The 14999-nt window shown below is 35.3% G+C and overlaps 1 protein-coding gene across 8 annotated transcripts in view; it reads left to right on the forward strand.

The window, feature by feature from the left end:
• The window catches only part of ZNF207 (zinc finger protein 207), an 18058-nt gene extending 3082 nt beyond the window's left edge, over window positions 1–14976 (forward strand). Inside the window, exons 3-13 of one of the 8 annotated variants that reach the window (XM_010861472.1) lie at window positions 3095–3233; window positions 4184–4354; window positions 4478–4553; window positions 5066–5113; window positions 6222–6292; window positions 7878–8035; window positions 9170–9262; window positions 10253–10495; window positions 11106–11265; window positions 11396–11579; window positions 14600–14976. In XM_010861472.1, coding sequence (XP_010859774.1) covers window positions 3095–3233; window positions 4184–4354; window positions 4478–4553; window positions 5066–5113; window positions 6222–6292; window positions 7878–8035; window positions 9170–9262; window positions 10253–10495; window positions 11106–11265; window positions 11396–11556 — 1320 coding nt within the window. In that variant the 3' untranslated portion in view covers window positions 11557–11579; window positions 14600–14976. Of the gene's footprint in view, window positions 1–3094; window positions 3234–4183; window positions 4355–4477; window positions 4554–5065; window positions 5114–6221; window positions 6293–7877; window positions 8036–9169; window positions 9263–10252; window positions 10496–11105; window positions 11266–11395; window positions 12251–14599 lie in introns of those variants that run through there. The other 7 variants (XM_010861471.1, XM_010861473.1, XM_010861476.1 and 4 more) reach the window with 7 other exon arrangements.
• The last annotated feature ends 23 nt before the right edge of the window (window positions 14977–14999 follow it).

A 14999-nucleotide genomic window follows, 5' to 3' on the forward strand; every position in this document is an offset into this window, starting at 1 on the left:
AGACAGCATTGTACAATATTTGAAGCACCATATATATAGCAGTGAATAAAATAGTCATTTTTGTGAGGTTTAGATTAACATTGTGGAGGAAAACAACCTATAAATGTTTACTTAGTCTTATGCTGATACATCGGAGAAGGCGATGGCACCCCACTCCAGTACTCTTGCCTGGAAAATCCCACAGATGGAGGAGACTGGTGGGCTGCAGTCCATGGGGTTGCTAAGAGTCGGACATGACTGAGCGACTTCACTTTTCATTTTCATGCATTGGAGAAGGAAATGGCAACCCACTCCAGTGTTCTTGCCTGGAGAATCCCAGGGACGGGGAGCCTGGTGGGCTGCCGTCTACGGGTCGCACAGTCGGACACAACTGAAGTGAAGTGACTTAGCAGTAGCATGCTGATACATGATACAGAACTAAAACTAGGTAGAGGGGAATAGGGGCGGGCCATAAGATAGTAAAGGCCTGAATGACAAGCTGACATCTGAACAGAGATCGAAGAGGATGAGGGGGAGATTCCAGGGAACAGCAAATGAAGAACTGTTACATGAGGAATATTATCCTATATTGAGGGAAGAGCAGCAATGTGCTACTTTATATAGGAGGTCTTGTCGGCTGCTGTGTTTCTTTTAAGTCTGAATGAAATGGGAGGTTTTAATTGAAGTGTAACATGCTTTGGTGTACTTTGGGTCATTTTGGCTGTAAGGGTGAGAATAGACTATAGAGTGCAGTAAGTCCGTTTTAGGAGTATTCGAGGCAAGAGGTGATGGTGACAGAGGTAAGACTTTGTTGATGAGGTTAGATGTGGAACGTGAGAAAGTGAGGGGTGGAGGATGATCTGAAGGTTTTTGGCTTGAGCAGTGTGAAAAGTGAGTTGAATACAGTGGTAGTCAATTGGCCCTTGGTATTTTGGTATCACTGTGGGTTCAGCCAACCACAGTTGGGAGTCAGTTGATTGAACCCACTATCAACTGAGTGCAGAAATACACAGATAATGGAGAGTGCCATTTTATATAAGGGACTTGAGCATCCTTGGTATGAGGTGGGTAGTCCTGGAACCAGTTCCTCCTCGATACCAAGGGATGACCCCTGATGTGTAGAAAGCTGCGGAAAGAATAGGCTTAGAGGTGAGAATACTAGATCATCTTAAGTTAATTTTGAATATTTTAATGTTGAGAAGGTCTTCTTGAATATCCAAATGGAGATAGCATATAAACAGTTGAATCTACGGGTCTATAGTTTAGAGAAGTTGGAGCTGGAGATAGAAGTTTGGGAGGATACAGTAAAAGGATGGCTATTTTAAGCCATGATACTAGATGTCCTTAGACAGTATAGATAGAAAAGAGGTGCAAGGACTCCACCTTGGGTATCTCCCAGCATATAGAGGTCAGATGATTAAAATAAACCACTCAAGATTGAAAAGGTAGGAAAACTAAGAGATTAGTGCCCTGGAAGCCAAATGAGGTGTTTTAAGGAGAGAGTTAAATCAAAGCTAGTGGTAGATCAAGAAAGCACAGGACAAAGATTGATTTGATCAAAGTAGAGGTCATTGATTACTTGTCAGGAGTGCTTTCCTAGGATGAAGAAGATGAAAGGCTGATTGGAGTGCTGGCAAGAGAATGAGAGGGAAAGGAGAGGCACTATTTCAGGGATTTGTACTGTAAGAGAAGAGCAAAGAAATGTCATGAAAGCTGGAAGGAGATTAGTTGATAAACAGTAATGTCTTTAATTGAAATTTTCTATTTATATATTATAGCAGCCTGTGACATAGGCATGGCAGTTAAATCAGACACATGCTCCAGTTTTTATAGTAAAAGATGTTTTTCCCCCTCATTACTTAGAAGCATAATGAAAACTAGTTACTGTGTCTGTGGATGTAGCTATATTTCTTTAAAGAACATAGAGATGACTTCATGTACATCATCAAGAAAAGTAACATTCTAAAAAACCTGGGGGGAAGTGATTACATCTTTTATTGAGTAGCTTTATTCATGGATCTTTTAATCATAATTTCTAAATTTCATTTGTGTTTCAGTTTTTTAAATATTTGAGATACTCCTCTAAAGAGAAAAAACAGTTTTACCTTTCTTCTGTTCTGTGAAAGAGTCTTAAAGGAAAAGAAAAATGTGTTACTTGGACAACTGTATCAAAGTCATTACCCTTACCCTATAAAAGTGATTCTCAAACTTGAACATGCAAAGGAATCACCTTGAAGACTTAGATTCATGGTTGTACTAAGAGTTTCTGATTCAGTAGGACTCAGGTGTGCCCTGAGAATTTGCATTTTTGTTAAGCTTCCAGTTGAAGCCAATGGTCTAGACAAACTACTTTGACATCCTTTAACCTAAGTTAAAACATTTTGCTGAAGGAACCAAGACTGATCAGGGTTTTACCATATTGGCAGAAGTTACTCACTGAGGGTTAGAAATGTTTGATCTAGGAAAGACTATACAGTGAAAAAAGGTCCTGAATTCTCAGTGTTATACAATAATACATCTTAAGAACTTCTTTTTGTGATCAACCAAATACCTTCAGAGATAGTGACAGGTTCTCTGCTGTGGCAGTGTTAAGCTCCTTAGGTGACTCATTAGTTGTGGGTAATGCTAATTGTAAATGTCACTTTTGTAGTTTGTAATTACTAGCTTGTCAAGTACATCATTGGAAATTTCAGTTTATTCTGATACTTAATATAATAAGGCTTCATAAGCATTACTTAATTCAGACTTCAGACTTCCCTGATTTGAGTAGTATTGTTACTTTATTGCTAATAATTCAAACAAGATTATAAGCTACACATGCCAAGTGGTTTTTATATACAGTTTTTTTTTTTTAATCTTAAAAATAACCTGAGAAATTGGGTACTAAATTAGATGAAGTAAACTGAGGCTTAGGTCAAATGATTTGCCCAAACTCTGGAAAGTTGGAGGGTTGAATTCAGTCTCACTGTAGCACCAGTTACTCTTAACCTTTATACTAGATGGTCTATGAGTAATTTAAAATTCCTTTTTAAAAAAGACTTTCATGAGGCACTTCTGTCTGTCTAATGGAAGGCTTGTGTTTTGTTTATATGGATTTGTTTGTTTTTTAATTTAGGTGCATAAAGAGACAATAGATGCAGTACCAAATGCAATACCTGGGAGAACAGACATAGAGTTGGAAATATATGGTATGGAAGGTATTCCAGAAAAAGATATGGATGAAAGAAGACGACTTCTTGAACAAAAAACACAAGGTAAATACTAAGATAAATGCTTAATAAGTAAATTTCTTAATAAAGCTTCACTAATGAGAGTATTATTACTGTTTTCAAGTATAAATTTAATGGTCGGTATTAGATCTATTTGGGCTTCCCTGGTGGCTCAGACAGTAAAGAATCTGCCTGTGATGCAGAAGACCTGGGTTTGATCCCTGGGTTGGAAAGATCCCCTGGAGGTGGGCATGGCAACTCACTCCAGTATTCTTATGTGGAGAATCCCCATGGAGACAGGAGCCTAGCAGGCTGCAGTCCATGGAGTCGCAAAGAGTCAGACACGCTTAGCGACTAAACATAGCACAGTACATTAGATCTATTCAGAATTCCACAATTTTGAGGGGTTTTTTGGTCTTATATTTGAAATAGATTTTATTTTGTATACGTGGTATTGTTTGGATAATTTTATACATTATTTTTTTTGCTCATAACTGAATTCCAGGTAGATTTAGCAAGTGTTAAGGCCTTTAAAAATGAAGGTGCCTTGTTTAGATTTATGAAATCACTAGTTGTAAATTTTTAGTACTGTATTTGACTTGGTATTTGCAGCCCTCTCCTATCCAAATGACAGAATCTTCTTAATAACCTAAGAAATATTTTATTTTGAAAAGCGTTACAGGGAGGTCAGACTGCTTTGTCATAATTTACCTTTTGGAGTGAAATAGGAAGCTTGTTTTGTAAAGTATAGCTGATTTAGGAAAATGATTTTTGCCTGCCATAGAATAGGGAGAACATGTTAACCCTTCTTGCTTAATACAGATTGAAAAACCATTCGAAGAGTAAAGAACAGTGTTGGCTGAATTTTTTTTTGCAAAAAAAATTCTCAAGAGCTAGTTGCATTGAAATAAAGTTTTTAAATGTTGAATGTCTTAAACTTGATTTGTTTTTCTTTTCTTTTACTCTATGGGGAAAATTAATTGAATCTTTTTTAGCAGAGAGTCAAAAAAAGAAGCAGCAAGATGATTCTGATGAGTATGATGATGATGACTCTGCGGCTTCGACTTCATTTCAACCACAGCCTGTTCAGCCTCAGCAAGGTTATATCCCCCCAATGGCACAACCAGGACTACCACCGGTTCCAGGAGCACCAGGAATGCCTCCAGGTAGCACCTAAGGCCTCTTACAATTTAACATTCTCAAGTCTTCGTTGATACAGATTAGAAGTATTAATTCTTCCCTCTTAACTTTTTGTATGTTTTCTTCTTGGTGAAAATTCTTATTTATAGGCATACCTCCATTAATGCCAGGTGTTCCTCCTCTGATGCCAGGAATGCCACCAGTTATGCCAGGAATGCCACCTGGGTAAGAAAACTCTTTTAATTGACTTGTGAGCTGGTGCCTAGTAGTGATCTTTCTCAGCTTGGGTGTTTACATCAATTAAATGTTATTTTGTGGGGTTTTTTTGTGTTTTTTGCTTCTAAAAGGTATGGGCTCTATTAATTAATAAACTTATCTAATACAGAAATCTACTAATAAATTTAAGGAATATAAATTTGCCTCTGGAGAGAATAGATTTTTGGGTTTTAGGATAAATGTAGGCAGCCATCTGCTTCAATTGCATCTGATGTAATTAAAGTAGTTGGTTGTAGATTTGAGTTTTTGAGATTCAGAACTGTCCATGACACTTTGTAGTTGTGACAGAAGCAAATTCTGTAAATGATTTGTCAAATCTTCAAGAACTAAAATGAATTTGAGGTGCCCGTGCTCATCACTTTACTTAAAAATATTGTTGGATGTGAAAGGTATACAATACACTTTCCCACTGTATTTTGAAAATCACAGTTAGATTTTGATTTTGTCATACATTTTCACAGATTGCATCATCAGAGAAAATACACCCAGTCATTTTGCGGTGAAAACATGTAAGCATCTCATTCATAATGTAATTCAGGAGGTATAATCATAATGTCATTTTTTTGTGTGTTTAATGGTATCTATTCAGTTGACTTCAAAACTTTTCTAACCTTCCTCACTAAAACTTCTAAAATTTGCAAACTGACACAGATCTCTTAAAGGAGGGAACTAAAAAACATCTGAGGAAATAGTAATAGACCCACATAAATCCTTTTCTAACTGTGCAGCTGTTTTCCCCAAACTGCTAAAAGTTATGAGACTTAGTAGAAGGGGTTGATATTTAAGAAAGAGTATATTCTTAGGTGAAATTACATGCTCTATTATGGAAAGTAATTGAATTTTCTTTAATAAAACCTGTATATAGAAGTTATTCTGTTTGAGTCCTAAATCAAAAATTCACAAAACTTGTAACTTTTAAAGTGAATTGGACATTGATATTTGAAGGTGAGCTCTTCTAAGGAAAGGAAGATAAATATGGGTTATGCTTTTAAGTCCTGGTTTAGTGTTAGGAACTTTCTACATAAAAAGTAGAGACTGAGTTTAGTTTTGGTTATCTTTGGTTATCTTAACTACAGATTGATGGTAGTTTATGTTTGTGCATCCCCAGAAAAAGAAATCTTCACTCCATAGAATACACTTACTATTTTTTCTTTTTGAAAAAAAATCTGACAGCTCTAAAATGGAGGGTTCTTTTTAAGGGGGGAGGTTTTTGGTTTTGTTTTCATTTTTTAATTTATATTCTGTGGATATATTCCAAGTGAGACAAAAAATGATTTTGTTTTCCAGTTACACATTTTAGATAAGGCCTCTTGTTTTTAAGAAGAGTAAAATATTTGTTCTCAATAACTTCAAATGTATTAAAATATTCTTTTAACAGACACTGAATTTTTTCACCCCTATTCTACTGGTAAACCAGAGAGTTTGCTGGGTTTTAGGGGATTTATTTTGATAGGATTGTTTTTAGTGTGTTGTATGTTCTTTTCACTTTGATAGATTTCAATATTAGAGGTCAAATTCAAGTCTTTATTGTTGTTTCAGGCTTTTAGCTAGAATATTTTCTAATGTTTTATGCTGTTAATTAACTTTAGTTGTCTCTTGAAATTTGCTTTCTAATAGAATGATGCCAATGGGTGGAATGATGCCACCTGGACCGGGAATACCACCTCTGATGCCTGGTATGCCACCAGGTATGAAATGTTAGTTTCCTTTTTAATATGACATATAAAAATACGACATGTTTTATTCTTAAGTATTTTGAATAACAGATTTATGAGCATTGGTACAATGTGATTTTAAATTTTCTATGGGTTAATAACTTCTTTTAAAATTACTGTGAGAAATGTATTTTTTTGTTTTGTTTTGTTTTTTTGAAATAGTAAAAGTATAAGTTACTGAGCTTGTGACTTAAGAGTGGTTATATAAGGACTATTTTAGACAAGTAATGGAGACCCTTAGCAAGTAACAGAAAAATCCAACCCTAAGTGGTAGATTTGGCGACTATGGCGATAACAAGAACCCATACTTTCTTAAATTTGCCGCTTTGCCGGCCTTAGCTTTTGTTCCTCAGACATATTACTCAGTAGTTCGAAGATGACTCAGGCAAGAAAGGGTGCTTTTATTTCTTTTACTTTATGGCAAAGTAACTTTCTAGCCTTTTAGATATCATTTGCCAGAAAAAGTCTAATGGACCCCCTAGGTACAAGGAAGCCTGCAAATTAATTAAAATATCTTGACTTCTTAGTCTATAATGTGAGGGGGTGGGATTTGGTTAGCCCAGGAAATAAGTGTGGCACAGAAGTTTTCATGAGATTCTCTCGATCTGTTGCCTAGTTTTTTAATCCTAGCACGTTTGATTTGCAATCCATAACAGATTCACATGTACTCAAGTGATAGTATAAAAGGAACAGGAAAAATAAAGCAGCAGCAAAATTTGAATCATAGCTAGTGCAACCATTAATTTTGAGGTGGCAACTTCACATACATTATGATCTGAGACAACTTAAGACCTTTAAGGAATAAAGAAAAATAATCTGTATTCATTTGGTAATGGGAAGTCAGTAAGTTTTAAATTATTTTGAGGCACTTGGAAGAACAGCTAGTGGTGCGTTTAGGAAAATGTATGTACTTTGGCCACCTCATGCGAAGAGTTGATTCATTGGAAAAGACCCTGATGCTGGGAGGGATTGGGGGCAGGAGGAGAAGAGGACGAGATGGCTGGATGGCATCACTGACTCGATGGACGTGAGTCTCAGTGAACTCCGGGAGTTGGTGATGGACAGGGAAGCCTGGTGTGCTGCAATTCATGGGGTCGCAGAGTCGGACACGACTGAGCGACTGATCCGATCTGATGTATTATTTAAAGGAGTAACTTCGTTTCTGGAATAATTTTTATGGGTATATGACCTATTAATAGTTTTTATTGCAGTTTGCATTAGAGTTCTGGAAACATCTGTCTATTAGATGATTGAAATAATTTCTATTAAAAAAAAAATAATTTCTATATGTTTGAAAACTTTATTGCATTAGTAATAGGCCTAATTGTTGATCTGCCCATATACAGGTTTTCTCGTGGTTATCTTTAACGTCTAAAAATTTTAAAGAGGAACAAAGTCATATAGAAAGTTGGAGGCAGAATTGTTCCAAGTGGCAAATGCCTAGGTTCTCTGAGCCTCTTTGAGTTCAGCAGTCAAGAGTTAGTAATTTTACAGTATAGGGTTTTTTGTTTTCTTTTTTTTAATTTAATTGGCTACAAGTTTTTTTAATTCTCTGCAGGTATGCCCCCTCCTGTTCCACGTCCTGGAATTCCTCCAATGACTCAAGCACAGGCTGTTTCAGCTCCAGGTATTCTTAACAGACCACCTGCACCAACAGCAACAGTTCCGGCTCCGCAGCCTCCAGTTACTAAGCCTCTTTTCCCCAGTGCGGGACAGGTAAGGTGAAACTCTTGAAAAAGGAGTGCATTAATATTTAAAGGTAAAGTGCAGTTTACTGAAATCCTTCAGTTTGTCATAGGTTATTTAAGTATTTCCTAATCTTTTTAATATAATTTATTAACTATACTAAAGAGTGGCCTATTCTCTCCCATGTTTGCACACATTGATTTCCTCTACTCAAAAAAGATTAACTGAAACCAGAGAATAGTGTTGTATGTTGTTTTTTCATAGTAATTAATGCTGGTTACTCTTCACTTTATTAGAAATGGAAATTTAATTTCTGAGAGCTTAAATAAAAATGTTCCTCTTTTACATAATGAGCTCTGGGTAGAATGAAACCAAAGACAAAAATGTAAAATCCTATAGCAAATTATTTTGGGGTTCTTACTTTAATCTAGAATTGTTAAACAATGTTGCACTGTTGTAGGAAGGGCATCATTTAATGGATTTTGACCTAGTTACACTGGTATTTCCTATTCGTCTTTTTTTACCCCTCACCAGAACTCAGAAGCAAAAGATTATTTTATATGTAGTATGTATGTAATGGTTGGTAACCCAGTTTCATTCTGAATTAGGCAGGTGTGTTTAATTCATTCAGAATTCAAAAGATCAGGATGTATGTTCTTTATTGTTCACCTTAAAATGATCCATTAGATGTTTTCTTTTTTCAACTCTTTCCTATTTGTAGTTAAAAGGCACTTTTTAAGTGCTTTTTAAGGCATATTACCTTATGTTTTTGAGGTTGGGGTGATCTCTTTTTTTTGAGAGATGTTATTAAACTTTTGGCAAATATTGTTACTGAGAAAATTGAAGTAATGCGTCATAATTCTCAGTTTAAGGTATCAGTTTTGAAATACCATAGTGCAGAACACCTTAGGTTTAGGTGGAAGAAAAAACTCTGGTTAATTAGATTTATTGATATAGAATTAAAGTTTTTTTGAAGCTCATACTGTCACTCTGTTTATTGCAAATGCATTAACTGCCTACCTCTATATATAAAACAGCTTTGATGGCATTGTATTTTGCATTTACAGAAATGCAATCTATACTGGAAAAAAAAGTCTACCACGTGGCTTATTTTCACCCATTTGTTTGGAGACTTTTCATTGTTTCCTTTCTTTTATGCTACAGATGGGGACACCTGTAACAAGCTCAAGTACAGCTTCATCCAATTCAGAAAGTCTGTCTGCATCTTCTAAAGCTCTGTTTCCTAGCACAGCACAAGTACGCAGGAAGTTGCAGTTTAAAATTGTTAAAATGGCTTTATAACTTAACCCTTTGGACCCTACTTTAAAACTAAATCTTATCCCAAAAATATATTATTTAATTTTTTAAAAATAAAATTAATGGCTTATAAATCAATGGTATTTGAAAATTTGAACTACATAATAATAGAAAAAAATGTACCCCAAACTCCTATGGCTCTAAAGGGTTAAAAGCATGTAAGCAGTAAGTGCATTATAGTGGCCAATGATTAGCTTGATGCATGAGTAAGCTATTCTGTTTTATGCTGTTTAATGCATCACATATAACGTAAGGAAATTTAGTACTCTGCATTTGGTTCTAAAAATTGGCCTAATTTACATGTTTCAGATGCATAGTGTTACAGAAAGTAACATTTATTACTGGTAACTTTATGCTTAAAAGCTCTACTGAATCCTTTCGTCCATCATAATCATACAGACATTGTTAATTGAGCGGACATTGTATTACTATATAAAGAATACTTCTGAAGGCCATATCTTTAATGTGTCACCATTGATAATTGTTTATGGTAGACTTGGTAACTGAAATTTATGCCAACATTTTTTTGTATTCTATAATTTGACTTTTTGTTTGGTAGATCAATTTTTAAAAAGTAATTTAGAGTAATGAAAATTGAACATGTTATTTCATGATACAATACAGTATTTCATCAATTAGGAATAATACAAAGCTTTGTAAATTAAGTAATTTTTGGTGAGGAGACATGCTGTCTGAGAAATTACATAAGCAGTCTTGTTTCTTGTTTCCCCTGCTGTGTTTTAGATGTGCTTTGATTCAGCATCTTTCAATATTATATGTTATCTTAAATTTTGTGGATTGATCATGATGTTAACTTAGTTTTCATTTAAAATTTTGTCCCTTATTGAATGTTAGTGTATTGTTTTTAAGTTAAATTGGTAGTAAATAAATTCAGTTTTGAGGTTTTATTGATGAAAGATTGTTTTACAGGCTCAGGCAGCTGTCCAGGGACCTGTTGGTACAGATTTCAAGCCCTTAAATAGTACCCCTGCAACAACTACAGAACCACCAAAGCCTACATTCCCTGCATATACACAGTCTACAGCTTCAACCACTAGTACAACAAATAGCACTGCAGCTAAGCCAGCAGCTTCCATAACAAGTAAGCCTGCTACACTTACCACAACCAGTGCAACCAGTAAGTTGATCCATCCAGATGAGGATATATCACTGGTAAGTTGTTTAAAATTTTTTACTAGCAGAGTTTGATTGAGTACTATTGTAGCAACTTGTTCATTTGAAAAAATTTTAATTTGTGTACCAATGGTCTTACAGTCTGATTGGATGCCAAGTAATTTTTGCCATTAGAATTTTTTATTTTTATCATACTAACTTCACAAAACGAGGTGAATATTGCATATTTTGATCTTAGATCCAGTCCCCATCCCCTAACACTATATCTAAAAGAAGGTAGTGAGTTGGGTTCTTACTCTTAAAAATTAGTTTAGTTGGACATAAACTGGTAAATGAATTGAAGAAGCAAAGTGTGCGATAGAATCTGCAGATTGCTTACTCTACATACACCTTCTTGATTACGGTATCTTGCTGAAGCAATTTATAATTCCTGGATAGCTGTTCAAACATAACATACTTCAGATATAAAAGTAGGTGATGTTTTCTTAAGGCATCAAGGTTTTAAGTAGTTGGATTGATTTGTGTTGTGAAAGTAACTGGAATGTAAGAGTACATTTAAAAATGACTATAAAGACTTTAGATTCTTGCCTTCATGCTTAACAACTCTCTGTGTTCATATGTTTCACATCTCACACATTTTTATTCCTAGGAAGAGAGAAGAGCACAGTTACCTAAATATCAACGTAATCTTCCTCGACCAGGACAGGCTCCCATGGGTAATCCACCTGTTGGACCAATTGGAGGTATGATGCCACCGCAGCCAGGCATCCCACAGCAACAAGGAATGAGACCCCCAATGCCACCTCATGGTATTCCTCTTTTTTATGTTTTTTTTATTCAGTATACACACAAAACAAATTTATATGCAAAATACATTACATTTAAAAGTACTGTGCATAGACTGAATCTATCTTTTTGTGTTTTAAATGTGTTTTTTAGGTCAGTATGGTGGTCATCATCAAGGCATGCCAGGTTACCTTCCTGGTGCTATGCCACCATATGGGCAGGGACCGCCAATGGTGCCCCCTTACCAAGGTGGGCCTCCTCGACCTCCGATGGGAATGAGACCTCCTGTAATGTCGCAAGGTGGCCGTTACTGATCTTACTTCATCCAGTCTAATAGGTTTGGAGATTAAACCTTTTCTCAACTTGTGCTGTTTATATAGCCAAGCTTCCGTCAATAAGGCGTCATTGTGACTTTAACAAAAACATTATCTTCCCACATACCAGGAACTATTGGACATTTATTTTACATGGGAAAATTTATTTGGAATAATAAAGCAGGAACTTTTCCTGAAGTTGCAATTTATACTGTATGGCTTCTTTTTCATGTTTCATCTAGGTTTTTAGAAGTGAAGTATAGTAAATTTGGTTCGTTATATTGTGAAGGCGCTGGAATTACATGAACATACCACCTTAATAAAGGCAAGTTCTGTAAGCTTACATTGCTATTTGTAAAGTTATGCCTTCACAGCATTTCAGATGCTGTTGGACTTCATGTCCCCAACCTAGCTTGGTGAGGGCTGTAACTGTCTCCAAGTACCTGTACATTGGAAGTCTGAATGTGTAACAATATTTAATGTATTTAGAGTTCCTCATGTTGCAGGGTTTAAGAAATCTGACCCTCCAAGGTCATGTGACTTTTCTGTACTGTTAAACTTCATTGTAATAAAATGAGAGAAAAATTTATGCCTTTTTATTCATAACCCAGCTGTGGACCACTGCCTGAAAGGTTTGTACAAATGCATGCCAGAGTAGATGTCCACATAATAAAATTCGTAGTTACCAATGCAATTTTGATATATCATTGGATTCTGTCATTGAATTGTAGGTTGTTCGTTAGCTGCATGTTTTTAACTGGATAGTGTATGTGGAATTGTATGTTAATCCTTCAGTTGACAAAAAACTTAGAGATATATACATATATATATATATATGGGTCAGAGTATGAAATCTTTATATTGTGTCACCCTTCTACCCCCTTGGTGTCAGTACATGTTAGATATCATAGAGACTTAAAATGTAAATCCTGATATTCCCTTCTTCCTGCTGCTGATGTTTAGAGCCTAGTGCCAGACCCATTCATTTCCTTTTGATTATATTTGAAACTGCAGTACTGAGTGGACCTCAGAAGCTTTTCAGGTGCAAAATTCTAGAAGCTTAGGTGCATGCAGTAATAGCCTTTTGTGCTGTTAATGGCTGGTATGTATTCTAAGTATAATTATGAGAATCTAAATGTGCCTCTGTTAAGATGGTTAACAGATGGATTTGAAATTTTTTACTATGTTCCTGGAAGATTTCATTATTTCTTTGATTAAATGGCTGCCTTCTGTTGTTAAGCCTAAATGGCTTTTTGCTGTTAACCTTTTCATCCTTGGAAATTTGAATGTTAAAACTGTTCTATGGAGAACTTTTCTGTAGAGATGACTGCTATTATTCAGTATCTTGTGTTGCAAGTCTCATAATAATAGCTTGTTGACCACTTTTTGGCATCTATTTTAAAATCTTTTATAGAATACTTTTATGATTATTTAAGTATCAAATGACTTGTACAAAGTATAATTATTATGAACTCAAGTTTAGTTTTCCTCGATATAAAGTTAAAAGACAGCTAAGAAAATAACATTTCTCTATAACCTTATGTGGAGGTGTAGGTATCAGACAGAATCTGAAGTTTTGTTTAAAAAAAAAGTTTAACCATGTAACAAAATACTAAAGGATGTTTTAATTATCATAAAAGAGTCTGTATATAAGTGACAAGTAAAGTCATTGATTTAAAGAAAACACTGAGTATTACAAAGCTGAGTGCCATTTGTTTTGCTCCATGGTGTTACAGCTCCTGTGCTATGTATCACCAGGAGAGCATTTCTTTCTCTACCCCTTTTCTTAACCAGCGCCTACCTACCTAGATAGTTTTGGAATTGTTGTATATGTCTTAGATTTGGAAGTACGTATATCATACTGCCAAAGACCTGTGTTGAGAATCTTTAAAGTCAAGATGGCACAATTTAAATTTAGAATTATTAAATAGGAAATGTTTTCTCAAACCAAATATCTCCCAAGCATTTCATGTATAGGATTATCAATAAACCAGGAATGGATGATAGCAATGGGGCAAAGGGGGCAGGAAGAGGGTAAAAATGGGTTAGTAATGTTTCAAAAAATTTGCCAAGCCTCATTTGCATTTAACGCAAAGAAAACCAATATATTGAGGTTGCTTTCTGAGATCCATGAAGAGAAAACACTAGTACTTTTGAATAAGGGGTAGAATTCTAATTAGAAGTTATTTTAAAATGTTATGCATAGCACTTAGGCACATCATCTCTTGTGTTTGTATGTATATGGCTCAGATGGTGCCCATTTGGTATATTTAATGTGTAATTTGTGCATGCATCAGAGCGTAATAAGCTTCTAGAACATACTTTTTACCTAACTGCTTCTGGGGTCCATATTATGGTTCAGTAATGAGTGGAACAACTTACGCTGAAGTAATTTTAACTCTTTGACTTAACTTTCTTAAATAATGGATGGAGTTCAGTTTAAGTAAACTTCATCTGCCCTCAGAGAAGACAGCTTTGGGGACCCAGTTATATACAAGCAGGCATTGTGATTAACATAATTTAGGAGGTTGTCAGATTAATGAGACTGCCATCTTTGGCTCTAGCATACATCCATTGTCACCACTTGAAGAAAAAAAAAGAACCACTATTTTTGTCTGGCACTAGTTTCTATTGTGTAGCTTTTACTACTGTATGACAGTAACAAGGCCAGCAGGTGAGGATCAACTTTTGAGTGACTGCTGGAATATCATTTGACTTGAATTCTTACTGTCTTAGCAATCTCTCACACATTTACCAATTAGAAATGGGGTAAATATTCTTTGAGCCCTCCTATTCCACTGATCAAGTTGCATAATTGAACTTAAACTTAGTTTAATTAAATTTAGTTATTTGTGGGGGTGGGGGAGAGTCCCAATAAAAGTATGGACTCAGAATGGAATTACAGTGGACAATAGATTTTTTTTTTTAAAGAGCTACTCCTTTTTTCCTATGCTTGCTTGATCATTGGGATTTTTTTTAATGCATGTCTTTTAAATTAATTGGGTAATGTTTTTCTAAAATTAAAATTTTCTTCTTCCTATAGCCCTGCCATAGGACAGGCTGAGGCTGAGTCTCAGTGTTGCCCTGTTCAGTCTGAGGCAAGTGGGATTTATTTTATTCCTTATAGGGGCTTTCACAGCTTTATGGCTGTTGGATATTCATGTCCCCAAACTTGCAGCAAGTTTGGTGAAGGCCCCTAAATTTAATTAAATTTAGGGTTTTTATACTCTTTTGGCAGAGAAGGCTCTATATTAATATTCACGTTTGACTGTGGTGTTAATAAACAAAATATTTGACATGTAATTTGTGTTACATAATACTTAACAGCCTCAGTAAAGCTGGTATTACTTACATTGAACTTTAGAAAATTGACAAAATTTGACATTCTTGATTTGGAGGCCTGATATGTTTCATTCAAATTTTCCCTTTCACTTTTTAGGAAA

The sequence above is a fragment of the Bison bison genome, unplaced genomic scaffold (genome assembly GCF_000754665.1).
Source record: "Bison bison bison isolate TAMUID 2011002044 unplaced genomic scaffold, Bison_UMD1.0 scf7180017864472, whole genome shotgun sequence".
In the NCBI taxonomy this organism is placed as follows: domain Eukaryota; kingdom Metazoa; phylum Chordata; class Mammalia; order Artiodactyla; family Bovidae; genus Bison; species Bison bison.